The following is a 17,251-nucleotide window of genomic DNA, read 5'->3' as shown; positions in this document are numbered from 1 at the left end:
CATATTCAACATGGATTCCTAATGTATTCAAAACCCCACACATTCAAATTGGACTCTCACTTGATGAGCCAAGTTCATTTAAAAGTTGAACACATTTACACAGGTAGGCAGCTGCATGCAGGCGTATTTTTCCCTGTGACAGTATTTCAATCTGCTCTTTGTCCGGTTCCTGTAAACTACACATGTGTCTCCTAAGTGTATGTTTACATCTACCATCCTGTCTCTGACCAAAAACCAGGTCAGCCCTGTTACTGACATTATGGCTGCCTGCTTTAAACGACTTATCTAATGCCCCGTCATTACCTGCAATGGGCCCCATGTCTCGCCTGTGGCCTTAAATAGCACCAGGACCTCAGACTGCCGCTGTCGACCTCCCCTAATTTGCAGTTTCATAAATAGCAGGGACTAAGACTGGGACTTTGTGCGCTAAAGATAAAGAGGCCCTGCGGTTGAAGGCTCCTGGTGCAAGTGGAGGCCAACTGAAACAAAGTCTACCTGGAGACACACCTTAGCCGGGTTCAGTTTAATGGGCCAGGCTTAAGGTGTCAGTCAGATGCTTGTGATTAAGGTTGAGGCCAACTGAGGAGACTCCGAGCGGGGACAGAGTTTGGGTTGTGCAACAGCAACACAACAAGTTTTAACTACACACAGATTCCAAAGATGTATGAAAAATGTGAATGCATGTGCCGTTATTTTAGACTTTGATTGAATCTGATTACATGAAGGCCATGCCTGTAATCTGAGTGAGTCAAAATCATGTGATCCTGCCAACTCAATAATTCTCCCTGTAAGTATTTAATTGGATATATTTAGCAGTAAGCATTAGCTGTCTATTCAATAATGGGTTTAAGTTGGAAAATAGGTATAGCTGGCCAACGTGAAGTCATCTTTAATCCTGTTGCTTCGGTGAAAAACAGAGATCCAACAGACCCAGATATGACATGAGGAGCAGCCTGGAGCAAGGTTCTGGTGACTGACACTGCATCCACAAAGAGCTTTCATGCTGTACAGCCTCTAGCTCCTCGCACATCGCCATGGTAATGATGCAAACTATAACATGTACAGTCTCAAGGTCTCGGCTCAGCAAGGGTGCACCATGAGGGCACGCACTGCTGCTGCCCCTGCTAATCTCCCTGCCCCTTCTCGCCGTCCTCAGATGGCCATAATGAATAGAAACAAGATGTGGCTGGGAGCAGAGGGCTGATAATATGGGCAGATGTCCAGGAGGTTACTCTAGGCTCTCAGCCAGACGGGCAGCGGTTGGTGGACTGTGGTCAGTTGTGAACAGCCCTCTGAATATTTACATTGTGGACAGCTGACCTGTGGTCTCCTACAAGTGTCCCTCTGTTGATTCTCAGATGTGTTTCTGAGCTGATAAGCAAGGGGGAACGTGTATTAGCATGAAAATTCACTGGATCGTCTGTTTAACTGCCACATTTATCCACAGCAGACGTGGAAATAAATCAGGAACCCACTGTGGTCCTGGTGAAAGGATTTTTATGCACTACTGCCATGAGGTGCTCTCTGCTGCTGGGATGAGCACAGCACGAGTGACTCCACTCCAGTCCATTACATTCTGCCATCGATGATCTATTAGAATGACTGACGGCAGTAATGAACTAAGACAAGATAACGCATGGCACCATTCATGCGTAACCGACACGGAATCCCTCAGTGACATGTGTATGGCACGAGGGGTGGAAAAATAATCAGAAAGGCTTAGTGGAGAAGAATAATACTCAATATTATCACTTGACAGTTTGTGATTAACACGTCAAAAAAGGCTCATCATGCCGGCCGGTGTGTTTTATGCCTTACCTTCCAGCCAGCTGAGCTATTACTGTCGCCCTTATCCTTGAAATAGGGCACATAGCGGACCATCCAGTCGTATATCTGTGACAGCGTGAGTCTCTTTTCTGGGGTGCTCTCAATGGCGCGGGTAATGAGATCCGCGTAGGACTGGTTCCCCCACGCGTTCCGCCGCGAGGATTTGGCTTTGCGCAGCGGTCCGGTCACATCGAGCGCCGCGCCAGCCAGGCATGGGTGCGTCGCGCCTGTGGGTGCCGGGGCGCCGGCTGGATGCTTCAGCTCTCCCGGCGTTCCGCCCACGAGCCCCGCTCTGCAAGCCGGGACGTCCTCCGGTTCCACCTTGATGTTGGCCAGCGGAAGACCCCCGCTGACCTCGTGTCCGACGGGGAAATCCTCCGGGCAAGGCAGCGGCCAGGTGCAGGAGCGAGGCCGGCTCTGCGGCTCGAAATCCGAATCAACCTGATGAGCGTCTAATTCGTCGTCCTCCATCATCAACATTTACCCTTCAGTTGAGAACGTGGGGAATCAAATGAAGAGCGAGGGAGGGGAAATACCTCCACGATCCCCGCGTCCCGCTGTCTTCAGTGAAATTCACGTGAAATTCACGTTGAAATTCGCCTCGTAACACCGCTATTACGCTCACAGTCTGAATCAATAAGAGGCAAATCAACGGAGTAGAAGGATCATGGTGGGTCTCAAGCAAAATCACAGCCTCGCGTGTAGAGATAAGAGAAGTAATAAAAGTAATAATAATTTTTCGTCCATTTTACCTGGAGTGGAAAAAGAAAAAAATAAATCAACAGCTTCTCATTCAACAGTCCACATCACCTGAAGACAGTCCGTCTCGAACGCGTGTCAGCGCCAGTCATGGAGAGCTTTTCACAATCCAGTTGCAGCAACAGATGATATTTCAGATAAGGAGCATATCTGCAAGGCAGTCGTCGATAAATCCTCCAGAAGACAACGGGAAGAATGAGGAAAAGAGAGAGGGGGTGTGAGGGAGGGGGGGGAGAAAAATCACCAGGGCTGTGTTGAGAGCATCCAGTGAGGCGATAATGCGTGATTACCGTGAATTATTAAATCTTCCAGTCTGCGCGGATTAAGCTGGCAGCGGCACATTCAAGTCCATTCAGCCTGAACAGCACCCAACTGTCTGCAATTATAATGAAGAGGCGTGCGCATGTGACGAATCGATAAATTCCCAGTCTGAGAAATATAAAAGAGGAGGAGGGGGGGGAGAAGAAATATAAATACATATATATATAGTCCGGCAATCAGAAATTTCGTATCCACTTGTCAGGTTGATAAAACTGGCTTTTATCACTCCTCCTCTCGCTCCCCTCGATCCCCCCTTTTCGCCTTCTCTCACTCTCTCAGATCCCACACATGTTCTCATTTGCTTACAACTCGTTCCGTCGATGTGAACCGAGGATGACGCGCCGGCGCTGTAGTGGAGATGCTGCCAATTGGAGTGCGCTCACGAAATCAATAGCCTACTCTCCGAACATGATTACAGCGAAATCCCGAACTCTCTCTCCCTCTCTTCCTCTGTCTTCTCTCATGCTCTTCCCCCTCTCTCTCTCTCTCTCTCGCTCTCCAGCATCTCTGATATGAACGGAGGGAGCGCAAAACCCAAATTCTTAATCAAAACTCTGCATAACGATCTCTCTTGTGTGCCAGCCTCCACGTCCAGCCGCGATAAAGCAAGACAGTGTGAGAACTATACTGAGGGGAAATTCCTGCTAAAATCCCGACATGGGTTTGTTGTTGTTGTTGTTGTTGTCTTTTAAAAATACATTGTCTGACCACTCTTTGTGCGTCTGTGCGCAGCGTCGAAAACGCCCTCCAGGGAGAAACTCTCCGTGCGCAGGAGGTTTCACCTCTCTTGCTGATTATTCTCGGGCTATACCTCAGTGAGTGTAATTTTCTATGCCGATTAGACAGATTTAGTTCAGATTAAGAGAGATTAGGTAACCCTAGATTTTTAATCCGGGAGGAGTGAGGTGAAATGGGGCTTTTCAGAGGTCAGAATGAGAAATCATCTCTGCTCCACGCTCCAACCAAAGTGAAGAGGAAAAAAAAACATATTAAATCGCATTTGCCGAGCCTGAACGCCAGAGACACGCTGCTCTGACACACACAGCTCTGGTCAGACCCGTGTGCGTAATTCTGCTACACTGACCGAGGGGGATCCCGCCCCTCCATCCCGCCACCCCCTCCCTGAATCTGACAGCAGGGCGGGCACACTGTCACAGGTGCTCCATTCCCATTGGCTTTTTTATTTCCCATCAGAAATAGGCAACTATTAGTTGTCGTTTATAAGCAAAAAAAGAAAAAAAAAGTGATGGTGTCCTCACACTGTACCTCACCTGTATCCATCACAAAAAGATTTGCTGAGCTCACAAGTGATTTTACAGCAAGAGTCTGCTTCAAATTTTTATGCACATTCACACCTGTTATGCTGATGGTTGCTGTGGGGACAATATTACTTATTCATGGACTTTCACAGGCAGTCCTGCTTCGACATACTTGCACACACACACACACACACACACACACACACACACACACACACACACACACACACACAGGAGCAGGAGCAGGAACACGCAGGCAGCTACAATTTCTGATAATATTCGGAAGTCTGACAGCCGTTCCATGCAAGCGTTTTAACCGCCCATGGGTAATCACTATGACCCATGAGGGCACGTTGCTATGAATGCATTGCAGGCAAAAAAATATTCAACAGCTGAATAATAAATTGTCTCTTAACACAGAGGCGTGCATTCTCTGAGACCCAAAACTCAGAAACCTAACACAAGAGGGTTTCTGCTCGACATATTTTACAGTGACGCATGCCCATGAGCGTCAAAACAAGCACCTGTGCAGCAAGGTGGCTGTCTGAGCATCCCCCACCCTCGTCATGCAAGAGTATGCATGGAGGGGAAGCTGTACTTATAAGTTGCACAACGTTGCCGCACAGCGTGCACTCAGACATGACTAATGTTGAGAAATTTGTGTCAAAAATAGCACCCCTTGAAATGCAGGAGGATGTGTCATCGTGTGTCATGGGATGACTGAGCATCAGCGGGATCAGATGGTTAAAATGCCATGTTCCTAATAGTTTGTGTGTGACTACAATCTCCACCACACCCACGCAAGTGATACATGTGAAGCTATTTATTATTTTTCATCAGCATTCGGTCACTTAAACAACTCGAACCGGCGCTGGAGAGAGACGAGCCTCTCGCGTCCTCTAGTCTCCAACACAAGGTGTTACTCGTGAGAAAACGCCCGAGTGCCAGAATTTTGATGACACCAGATTACACAATGTGTCTTGATTACACATTAAGTGAAAGAAAAGTAATTGTGAACATCAAGAAGACAGATGAGGCTCACAGCAGGCTTGAATCTCCGGAGGGAACGAGAGGAAGAGGAGGAGGAGGAGAGGACTCAGACAGGCAAGAGAGGTGGGAGGCCCAGGCAGCAGGTTTAAAAACTATGTATGCGTTCGGTCCCTTCCAGGCTGACTGCTACGCTGTCCCCATACCAGACATTCCAGAGGCAGCGTGGCTGGCTTCAGGCTCTGAGTGGCTGATCCTGGAACAGCATGTTCTGCACAGCAGTAATCACCTCAGCCAGCCACAAGCAAGGCACAGCACCACATCAACAACAAGGCAGAGCTTTGTGCCTGTCAATTTGCACCCTGAAAAAGTGCTCTGGAATTTCATTCACATAAGGAAAAGGGACACATTTTTTCCACCCACTTCTTGCGAGGCCCATCCTCGTTTCCTTGGCCCCGCCACTTTAGACATCCCTCGCAAACCTCATGATGTTGTGCAACTTATCCCCGCGCCCCATTGCCCAGTGGGATTAGGACGAGAGGAAGCTGGAGAAGCCACAAGAACACCCTTGGGAGATCGATGCTTGTCTGGGAAGACACCTCCCCTGGTTTTTTTTTCCTCCCCTCTCAGCAAACAACCCACACTCTAACAAGCATATGGGCTCTCAATGACACATGAAGGAGAGGGCTCAAATCCAAGTATTGGGAAGGTTTCTGAGTAGGCGAAGCTGGATTTCACCCCTTCGTGGCATTGGCCCAAAGTAGGCTGACTTAGAGACTTCCTGCCCCGAGCAAGAGCCAGCTTTTCTGTGGCATCTTGGCATCTGCGCTGCCAACTATGAACATTATGTTCAGAGGCAGCAAAGACAATTGCTGCCAAGACTTTTAATTAAGACTGTGTTGTGGAATGGAAAGTAAAGGCATGTGCAGGTAATGGCTTCAATCCCCATTTCAGAGGTCTAACAAAATATGATTAACTAACACTATCTGCCTTAGCCAATTAATTATATTTAACAGTTAAAGACCCAGAACAACAAAACAGTCCGAAGAGGAAAATCAGCACGAGGTGCTCTCATATCCAAAAGTGCAGGGAGCATTATTGTATTATAATAAACTGATGATGTCAACGGTGCTTAAAGACATCAGGGGCGAGTGGACAGGTTGTTTTGAAGAGATTGCGCACTACATGTATAGGCTCTATAATATATATATGAGTATCTGTGAAACCTTGAATACACTAGTAAGATAGGATTGTACCGTTTCACCAGGTGTCTACAGTATAATCTATGAATTATTGAGGTATAATATGAATAAAAGAAACTAAAACATTTGCTTAAATGTGAGGATCTGCAGCATTTCCCTGATTTATTTAATTTTAAGTAAGACATCTTGAGGGTTTGGGCTAAAATCAGTATTACAAAAAAGCAATGTTAAGACTGTCAAAATGTAATTTAAGCTAAGTGATACAATAATAGAACAAAAATCATTGACGGATTGACCAGCTGTTGAAACACATACAGCCTTCATGACCCCACATTCAACCAATTTTTACAAACTGTAACCTGAACCCCCGTTAAAAACCCAAATTCACAGAATTATCTAGATTTTTGCATTCATGTGCTGGAAGAGGTTGTCACTCTACTCTCAATTTTGTGAAATAAACCATGAAGAATATCATATTGCCGCTGGCAACGAGTTAAATCCCTCACTTGTGCAAGTCAGTGGTTGGCTACATGCACAATAGCTGAGCAGGCCTGATGCCAAGACACTGATTAGCCTAGCTATGCCTCTGTTCTCCAGGCAATGCGGAGTGGAGGTGCAGTGGGAGTCCAGCTCATCACCAAAGAGCACTGTGCTAAACACAAGTTTAAGTGGAAGAAAGCCAGCATACTGTAGTGGATCCATGCTGGACACATAAAGCCTTGGGCAACGAGGCATCTGCCTCTTTAATACATAATTCACTCAGAGCTGAAACATCATGCTTTCGTCCTAAGGGCCGGTAGCCTGCTTCTGTTTGCTGGAACATAAAACTGTCTCCATCCGATAATCCAGTCTCACCGACAGGCAAACTTTCTGTATCAAGTAGCTAACTAGAAAGTTCGTTTGAATATGACCACAGATCAGATTTGCCTATAAAACAGATAAATGGAAATTATCCCCTGTAGGCATGAGATGATACGAAGTTTCATGTCATGATTATCCTGTCCATCATAATCGTGATTCACGATGTTATTCAGATAATCATCTTCTTAAAACTTCTAAAATAAAACTAAAAATTGCTCTAAACGTACTGGAACCTCATTACAGTTTGTCCAGAAACAAATATTTTTTATCACATCACAGAAAAGGACAGTTTCTCAGTGAAAACAATCAGAGAATCTAAAATAAGTAATCATAAATCATAAGGTTGACCCGCACAAATAATATATCTGATTTAACTTGTTTTTTTTAAATGGGAAATACAGTGTGCAAACCCTTTTTCGATTAACTTGTGAGGATAGTCACGATTATCTCGATTCGTGATTATCCTGATAATGAAAATTCACCACAATCAACTTATTGTGGGTTTTCTTTCTTGTGATCCGTAATCAAATCTGTTACCGTCCCCATCCCTTGTCAATATAACGTATATTCAAAATATTCAATGGGTGGATTTCAAGGTGTAGCAAATGTAAGTGGAAGCAATGTCATCTCACCTTTCCACCTCAGTGAGCTTGTCCTCATCAGCCTTGATATGCAGGTAGGTCAACATGTAGAGACAGCCATCTGCCCTCGAGCTCTCCCTCCAGACACGCACACGGTCACTTTACATCGCAAACCCCTGCGAATGCATCTCACTGTAGGGGTATTATTAGAAGCACTCTTGTCTTATAGCCCACATTATTATCATAACTGACAGGATGTGCATTAGTTACTTGGGCCTCCGCAGCAGATTGGCCATAATGTTGACACACTAGCAAACAGGCCATTTTGGATTTCAACATGAGGAGTGAAGAACCTGAGGCAGCTGTAGTGCTTTCATGTGTAATAGTCCCAGCTCAAGTTCCCATGAAAGAGGCACTAATGGGTTAACAGTAGAAATGAGAGGGGAAGAGAGGGAAAATCAATGCTTTTGTTGAGGGGAAGAAAGAAAGGCTTTCACAGGTCTATGTATCATTAAGCAATTGAGAAAGCTAATTAGAGTGGGGGGAAAAGATGTGCAGATCTCACAGCTAATTATTTCCATGGCAACCACAGCTCCCGTAGATGATCTGAGGTAGGGTTCGGCTGGCAAGACGGCCAGTTGAACAAAAGAACGAGAGAGACCCCTAGTGGAGTGAAACGAACATGTTCAGGAGAAGCTACAGACTCAACATATCAATTTAAAAAAACAGCTTTAAAAACAGAACACAAATCAGTTTAAATTTCAGTAAGCATCTTAGTACGAGCAATAAACATCTTAGTCTGGGAACCGTTGCTGATATAAACACATACATAATTATGTGAAACTGTTTTTGAGGCGTTAATTTTGCCCTATAGAGAGATTGTTTTAATCTCAGAGCATAATAAAGAACTGATCTCAGTTTAAATCTTTTAGGAAAAGAAAATTCCAGGAGCCATCCTGAGAGCTATACACAGAAACCTGTGAAACCTCGAGTCATGGCATTCATGTGGATGCGACTTGACACACCATCCATCCAAACACCTTTGCAGGCCAAGAACACCCCTCCTCATGGCAACTGCACTTCCTGTTGGCAGTTTTTGAGGCGTGGAAGGACGCATTGTCCTGGCATAGGGGAGCGCCGCTGCCACAAGGGGGTAAACTTAGTCTGCAATGGTATTTAGGTGGTTGGTGCGTATAAAGTGGCGTCCGCATGGATTCCAGGACCCAAGTCTTCCTAGCAGAACATTGCATTGTGATGAAATCAATGTTATTCACTTCACTTGTCAGTGGTTATGATGCTGTGGCTGTCCGGTATACGCCATATTGGAAAAACCTATTATTATTAAAAATATTACTTTCATTGGTGAAAGTGTGATAAGGCTAAACTTTTGTGACCATGCTGTGGTGGAAACAGTAACATTTTGTCGACACTGTAGAGTCAATTACCAGGTCAAATAACAAACGACCAGAAGTGTAGCTGTTAAGTCACAGTTGCATTGTATTTAATCAAAGGGAGAACGTAAACATGGTATAAAAAAAGGAAGTCTAATTTGTCCGTGGTACTCAAAGATGTCATTCAATGTCTCTGTTTGCTGGGGTCAATCTTCTCCAGGTGAACCAGGGGTTTGAGTTGCTCAGCAAAGCTGCGCATGTCCTCCGACACAGTGTCCTGGCCGGCGGGAGCCAACACACTCAGCTCCACCAGGTACGAAAGTGATAAACGCTCTGTGTTGTCCGTGTTCCCCGGTACAAGGATGCGCGACAGCTTGCTCACTACAATTTTCATAACGCCTTTGCGGAATATGTGCCCGTTGGCCACAAATTCATGGTCCATGCGAAAGCCCATCTCATTCAGGAACTCCGGCAGGCTGTGAGAAGCAGCCACGTCAACACAGTTGCGCACCAGAGCGTGGCGGCTCTTGTCCCCCACTTCAGGTTGGCCTAGGTAGCGTAGGTGCCATGGAGATGTGGGGTGGGAGAGGGAGCGTCGGGCGCGCAGAATGAAAGGGTTTCCTTGTTGGCCCTTCAGAAGATAAACCAATTCATGATCTGTGAAGGTCTCAGGCTCCATGTTGTCACACAGACCTCGAAGGCGATGCAAGAGGCTTTCCAGGGCCTGGTCTAACACGCTGCCTGAATTATTAAAGGGTGAGAGAAAAATATGCATAAATATATGAGGGTCATATTAACAGTGATGTGATGCACTGATCTAGACAACACAATATATTTTATTTACAACTGTAATTACGATACACATTTTCATTATAAACACTGCAAAACCTCCAACATTAAAGCCGAGACAGAAAGGAAATAGACTTTTGTCACAAACACAGCAGATTTAAGGTGTTTTGCGACCATTGCCATGCTGGCAATATTACACTCTCATAAAACATTGTAATACAACAGTCCTGCACAAAAGCCTATCTGCATGAAGGTTATAAAAGGCGGCGATTCCACTTCGTGCTAAGACTGTATTTTATGGTAACACTGAATTGCTGCGTTTTAATGAGTTTCTAATATCTTCTGCACCTTGTTTATATTAATGCGGCCAGACTATTTGTAAGATTTTTGGAAAAACAAGCTTGACAGAGCATCCTAACTCTGTTAATAAAAACCCAAATCAAAAGATATCTTTTGAAAGAGTAGTGTTCATTCTGCCACGAGACTTCCTGAGAATATATATGCCAAAAAGCACTAAAGCTGTTCTGGGAGCTTGTTGTGTTCCAACAGCTCACTGAAGCACTTTGTGATGTTATTTCCATTATTTTGTCACCCATCTGTCACCCACATTACTGTTCTCAGTAGACAGGAATGCCATATTTTGATATGTTCATGTTTTATGAATGACACAGAACATCATGTAGATGGTAGCTATAAGGTTGTTGTTGTTGACATTTATCACATCTCTCCATCACAACTTTTCTTAGTATCACTCAGTGCTGTAAAAGTACGAAAAGTCATAGTGGAGTAAAAGTAAAAAATATCATGTCAAAATATTACTTTGGTAAAAGTGAAAGTCACCCATACAAACAGCACTTGAGTAAAAGTATTAAAATATCTGATAGTAAAAGTACTTTTTTTGGCAATAGATGTACTTAAGTATCAAAACTACAAGCAAATTAGACATATATTTACATGTATGTATGTATGTATGTATGTATATACTGTAGGGTCAACCAATTATTGAGCTCTGATATTCAGCCCTTTTCTGATTATCAGAACCAGTGTTTATTTTATGTGGTTGCTGATAAAATAAATACATTTAAAATTGAACTACTTAGGCTCTGATTTTGGGATGCAATCCGCAAAGTAACAAAGTTATCAGATACATTTAGCGGAGTAAAAAAGTAAAATATTTGCCTCCAAGATGCAGTGTTGTGGAAGTACAAAGTAAAATAAAATAGAAATACTGAAGTAAAGTACAAGTTTCTTAAATTTTACTTACGGTGCACTATGTAGTTTTGGGGAAGACATTTTAATGAGAAGAGAAAGATCTTCATTGACTGATTATTTTTTAATGCCTAAAAAAATGTATTTTTTAAATACACCAATTATCTTTGTTTCATGGCTGAATAAACTGAATAACAAACACACAACAACAACATTTCATACTGTTTTACTTTGTTTATATGTGGCGGACCCTGCCACCTTTCTAGCTTCAAACAGTGTTCTGGGACCTTTGGTTTATTCACTTATGGAAAAAAGAAACATTTCTGAGTTTGTTTTACTACCAAAACTACATAGTGCACCTTTAAGTACAGTACTTGAGTAAATGTACTTAGTTACATTTCATCACTGTGTGTTTATGGACAACTAACAGTCTAATTGTTGCATCTCGTGTCCTCAGCTGTGGATGTTTCTATCACGGCTTACCTTGCAGCAGGTATTCCATCATATTGATTGTGCCCCCGGTGACAGGCATCACTGTAACTGGTGGAGCCTCCATCTTTTCTCAGGCAGTAAGTTGTTTTTGTATCTGGGGGAGGAAAATAGTGTTAGCTAGCTCACATCAGCGGCGCAGAGGCAGCGTCTTCATTCAACCGTCACCAACTTTTAATACAGCACGTTACCTAGCGACCGGTGTTAGCTAGCTAGCCAGCTAGCTGAAAATGTAGAGAATGCTAACTAAATAGCTTAATCCGTTTAACAGCAAACGCTAACTGTGACTCGCAAAAAGAGTTCGCGCCATTACCCGAAACACTCCGCACAACAAAATGCAGCTGTTCACTGTCTTCGGTAGAGCCTCCACAGTAAAGACCGAGGATCCGGTAGGCCTCACTCGTTTGTTCAGTCAACGCACCGCTGGTAGCTACGCAGCTGGCTAGCTAGCTAGCAGCTAGCTCAGGTTGATATCATTAGTTAGCCACGATAAAAATAAGCTGTGCTACCCAAGCTATGTGCTAAGCGTGGGGCGGCAACTATCTGCGGAAAACAAACAAAAAAACGCCAAACTACCAGGTTATTTATTAGAGAGAGAGAACGAGCCGGCAACAGTGAATGAGAAGCATCCATACATTTCTCCCTCTTGTTCTTTTCGCGGTGGTTGGCATCCAACTTTGAGGCGCATTACAGCCACCTGCTGGAGCACAGCTATCATCCTGTGAGGCAAGTGATGGAAAAAGTAGTTATTACTCAACTCAGCTGCTCATGCATACTGAAAGTCCTGCACACAACATTTTCCTAAAGTAGTTAACGAAAAAAAGTGTCACTATAACGTCCCCCTTTCAGTGTGTAGGCATATCATTGCAATAGCATTAATGATGGTGCGTTCACGTGTAACACATTATTTAAGCAATGAATGAATTTTTGAGGTAAGTAGTGCATCCAAAATCTTCATCACCAACATGCTTAAAGAATCAAAGTAAAAGTGCTCTTCAATTTATAAATCCATTATGTATATTATTGTTTTTTATTATTATTATTACTGCTGCTTGTTATTGTTTAATATGCAAGCCATAATAATTTGTATGTACTTCATATGGTCTTGTGTAGCTATAATAAGATAATAAGATTATCATAGGTTTAATATTTAATATCTGAATCTGTAAAGTAATTACCACTGTCAGATAAATCTAATGGAATATAAAGTATAGTATTTCTCTATAAATGCAGTGAAGTAGAAGCGTAAATTATCATAGAATGGAAATACTAAGTAAATACACGTAGTTGCTTTCCAGCACTGTGTGTAAGTAGCCTTTTAATGTTGTACCTCGTATAGGTGTAGCAAGTTATTCTGTACATATAGTTGAATCCATGTTTAATCTGTGTAAATTACCACCGCTGTCAAATAAATGTAGTGGAGTAATAGGTTACAATATTTCTCTCTGGCTATAGTGATGTGAATATTCAAATTAAATAACAAAAATGTGCAAAAATGTCTCAGGAACCCTGCACATTTTTGCACATTATTGTTATTTAATTTAATATCTCAGATCCCTGCACATTGCACATTTATTTTCCACATTTATTACATATTGCACACATGTACACACAAGGACAGACCCTTATTTTTATTCTAATAGTTTTTATTATATTTTTATCCAACTGTTATTTTATTCTTTGCTACTTATTTCCCTCTGTACTGCTGTGAATTTCTCCCAAGGGGGATCAATAAAGGAACATCTTATCTTATTTTAAATAAATTCCAATATACCCATAAAATGTAGTTAAATACAACAGTACGTGCATAAATGTAAAATACTTTCTCATGAAACTCCTCTGGACCAAAATAAATATTTAGTTTTGGAACATCTGAAATGTGTCCCCTATTTTCAGAAATGAAAAGAAATGTGTTTCATCGGCTAAAGAAAAAAAGAGAGAGAGAGAGCGAGACTAATAACGTACTTTGTTTATTGTGTAGAAAGCTCATATGGGTCACTTCACTCAAATAGGAAAAACTTCCTAATCAGAAAAGACTTAATGCTTCAAAATTTCCCCTGAGACCTGCGTGGGTGAACTCACAAACAATTTTTTACCACCAAAGACAAGTCATTTTTTGAGGAATCAATCACTTCATCGTATGACAGTGGGGGTGGGGACTGTCATTAAACCGGTGGAATTTATGGACCACGTTGATTTAAGACCCTGTTTTCTCAAATGTTATTTCACTATACACACATTCAGTGTCAGTCCTATGAATGTCTGTCGTCTCAGCGGGTCTCCTGATGACAACTGATGAATAAACCACTGAAGTCTCCTCTTCTGCCTGCTGTAAGAAGTAAGAAATGTCATCACCCAAACAAAAAAACATACGCGCTACCTTTTTTTTCTCTTTTTTTGTGCTGCATGGTTGGTAGTATTACATCATCAACGCTTACCCTTCCTTTGAAGCCACGGCAACACGGGTGAATAGGAAACACTTGAAGAGATGGAAATAGAAACGGCGTCAGGCAGGACCCATAGACACACAAACACCAATGTCAGTCATCTACTTCTGTTTCAAAGCGGGAGACCACTGAACAAGTGGTAAACAGGAAGTTTAAAAGAGCTACATTTCATTACCTGCTCGCAATCTTGGTCTAAGGAAGCAAATTAAAAGTGCCATTAAAATAAGACATGTGAGGCCTGCTGTTGTCCCAGAAATAAGAATTTGATTTCCAGGCTCTGGAGGTGTTTCTGTAAAACAAAAAACATATAATTGATAATAATTTTATTCAGGTCAAGAGCCTCTTAAAGAAGGGTACGGCAAATTCACCCACCTGCTGTTGTATTTAAAACTTTAAATGGTCCATGAGTGCTGGTATCTGTACGGTTTCCATCGAAAGCCTGCTTTGTGCTGCAATTTAAAGACCCATATGGGTCTACAGTCACTGTCCTTGTTTCTGTCTTCACATTTGATGCGTCGTTGGGGTCGCTATCACTGAAATCCATGTCACACATCATATCACAAGAAACAGGTGAATCCTCACTGTGTACTATAAAAGGGCCAAAAAAGGAAAAATAAAATCACCTGGGGTTCGGCGATATGGCCTTAAAATAATGTTGGAATATTTTTAATACATGACATACAGTACAGTATATCTCCATATTTTGAAATTTCCTTAAAAGCACTTCATAAATGGTAAAACACTTTTTTTGAGCACATACCTCGATATATCATGATAGCAACAATATTTATGGATGACTATTATTTTCACAAAATACAACAAAAAGAAAAAATATTAACAAAATGAGATTTTTGATAAATCATCATCAGTAATGTGGATATAATGACAAAGCAGGTTAAGCATTGGAACAAGTAGAACGGTCTGGTAAGTTCAGAAAATGACATCACTTTAATGTAATACATTTAGACCATATCACATAATGATATCCAAAATCTAAGACTATAAATTGTCTCATATCACAATAACAATATTATTAGTTATTTCTGACATAAGAAATTGTATGTGTGTGTTTTTTTCTCACCTGTAAATACACACAAGTTGATAGTAAGTAGCTTCTGCCAGTGTCCATCACATCCACTTGTCCAGCAGGTATATTTCCCGGCATCTGCTCTTTCGACATTTACAATGTGTAAAGACTTGTTGGGAGTCACAAAGTTTGGTTCTGGTCTTTGCGCTGAATTCACGTTGCTTCTTTTAAAAGTCCATTTTAAGTCCGTCAGTTTACCTCGACAGGGGGGATGAGTAAAATTGTTGCCCGCAGCAACGTCGATTGTCTTTTTAGTTTCTTTCAGAATTTCTGAAAAAAAAAAAAGTAATGTTTGTTTGAGGATGGGCTTTTACAAATGTATTGAACTAAATATACTGAACCCCAAATTGCTCCTGATGAGCAGTTGGCGCCTTGCATGGCAGCCTCCGCCATCAGTGTATGAATGTGTGTGTGAATGGGTGAATGTGCCAAGTATTGTAAAGCGCTTTGAGCTGTCAGTAGACTGGAAAAGCGCTATAGAAATGCAAGACCATTTACCATTTACCATATACAAAGCGTGTGGGTACTTCAGTTTTATGAGAACAATTAAAGACAATCAAAATCGCTCTGACCTTTCCTCAGACTGGTTGCGGGCGGTTTATCCTCACATTCGTCTCCAAAACAAATTTCACACCAGTAAATGCCTTGATCCTCCTCTGTTAGATTACGAATGAGCAGGGACCTGTTGGTCAGCACCTTCATTCTGGTACGAGAAAGCTCACCATGGCGTGCTACTCCTGTCTTATCTTGAACAAATAGCTGGAATGTTTTACTATTTTCATCTTTCTTATACAGCCACTTGAAAGCGTTTGAGTCACTTCTGTCGCGTTGACACGGTATCACAGCTTGACATCCCAGCATGACTGGAAGGTGCTTTTTGGCTGCAAAAAACATTCATTTTTTTTGTTATACACTCATAGTAGCTTGAAATTGTACAATATGAATAATGTATTGCCATACAACAGTAACTCCCTAGAACTGTAATTTAAATGCAGTGTAATATCGATTATTTATTTAGTCACTTACTGTTTCCTGCAGCAAAAATTGGTATGTTCCATATAATCAGTAGAAAAATAAAGCCTTTTTGCATCGTTCTTGAAGCACTTGCGTTTCTGCTGAAATAAAGCAAATACTGATGAGGTCGAAACATCCCCTCAGTGGTTAAACTCGGATCAGAGGCTCTGAATCACATCGCAGAGTTTTAGTCAGAGCGTAACGTCAACGTTCTAGCTGACGCATCATAAGTGGTCTGTCACCCAATGGAGAGGAAATTTACTGTGGCTTTCACCCACACAGTTTTTCTGATTGGGTGGCTTTTATTCTACTTGTTGCATTAGCATAGGTGTTGGTTTACAGTATGTGCAACAGGAACAAGTGTCATTTACATATAAAGGTGTCAGTTTGTAGAAACTGCCTTTTACACACCTACTGTAAGAGATCATTTGTTAAGTCAAACAGCTGCAGTTAATCTGCCAAGCTTAAACTTGAGTGGAGTTTCTCGCAGTGGCGGCTTTCTTCATAAAATATCGGTTTATGCTCTGCAGGTGCATCAAAAGATCAAAGATTATACAGTGAGCGACCACTTATAAACGACTTGAAACACAATGTCTTGAAACTGAAACAAAAGAAAAGTTTACACGACACGAACAATATGACTGATGTGTGAGTCACTCAAAAACACTTACTCACGCTTACGAATGTGTTGTGATTTTAATGTTCTTTCAAGCTTTGATGATTTTGACTTGTTGCACAGTCCTGAATTTGAATAAATGCATATTGCACATACTTCCACCGAGGAGGTTATGTTTTCACCTGTGTCCGTTTGTTTGTTGGTTGGTTGGTTGGTCTGTCAGCAGGGTTAAACAAAAAGTGCCAAGTGGATTTTCACGAAACCTGAATGGTGGATGGGTTCCTGGCCCAGAACAGACACCTTTGATTTAAGTGTGGATAAGGTTTTTTTGTGTGTGTGTTTTTTTTCTCTTGACATTTTTGTTGATGTACAAAAGGGGACTGGTGGGCGTTGGCGGATGCGCGCTAGACAG

The 17,251-nt window shown here is 42.2% G+C and overlaps 3 protein-coding genes across 6 annotated transcripts in view; all 3 read right to left on the bottom strand.

Annotated features, from left to right (window-relative positions):
* The window catches only part of LOC311259971 (forkhead box protein O6-like), a 34,202-nt gene extending 30,885 nt beyond the window's left edge, over positions 1–3,317 (bottom strand). The window contains exon 1 of the mRNA XM_084357423.1: positions 1,819–3,317. Coding sequence (XP_084213549.1) covers positions 1,819–2,307 — 489 coding nt within the window. The 5' untranslated portion in view covers positions 2,308–3,317. The remainder of the gene's footprint in view (positions 1–1,818) is intronic.
* Positions 3,318–9,268: 5,951 nt separating this feature from the next.
* Positions 9,269–12,400, bottom strand: med18 (mediator of RNA polymerase II transcription, subunit 18 homolog (yeast)). Of its 4 annotated transcripts, none has more exons than XM_084357345.1 (3): positions 12,311–12,400; positions 11,670–11,772; positions 9,269–9,929 (listed from the first exon to the last, which is right to left on the bottom strand). In XM_084357345.1, the coding sequence occupies exons 2-3, from the start codon at positions 11,740–11,742 to the stop codon at positions 9,373–9,375; spliced, it is 630 nt and encodes a 209-aa protein (XP_084213471.1). In that variant the 5' UTR covers positions 11,743–11,772; positions 12,311–12,400; the 3' UTR covers positions 9,269–9,372. The 4 variants fall into 4 exon arrangements, with proteins under 4 accessions (XP_084213471.1, XP_084213472.1, XP_084213470.1 ...); XM_084357346.1 differs by having other exon boundaries at positions 12,252–12,347; XM_084357344.1 differs by lacking the exon at positions 12,311–12,400 and adding an exon at positions 11,989–12,304.
* A 446-nt stretch (positions 12,401–12,846) lies between these two features.
* LOC311259927 (uncharacterized protein) lies at positions 12,847–16,443 on the bottom strand. The gene is made up of 6 exons (XM_084357342.1): positions 15,782–16,443; positions 15,204–15,479; positions 14,495–14,710; positions 14,298–14,411; positions 14,114–14,154; positions 12,847–14,004 (listed from the first exon to the last, which is right to left on the bottom strand). Exons 1-6 carry the CDS (start codon positions 16,101–16,103, stop codon positions 13,873–13,875), a joined length of 1,101 nt encoding a protein of 366 aa, XP_084213468.1. The 5' UTR covers positions 16,104–16,443; the 3' UTR covers positions 12,847–13,872.
* Between the last annotated feature and the right edge of the window lie 808 nt (positions 16,444–17,251).

Source organism: Pagrus pagrus (assembly GCF_965226575.1).
Source record: "Pagrus pagrus genome assembly, chromosome: 7".
Lineage (NCBI taxonomy): Eukaryota > Metazoa > Chordata > Actinopteri > Spariformes > Sparidae > Pagrus > Pagrus pagrus.
Note: the sequence above shows the minus strand (reverse complement) of the source record. Positions and strands in the feature narration are given on the sequence as shown.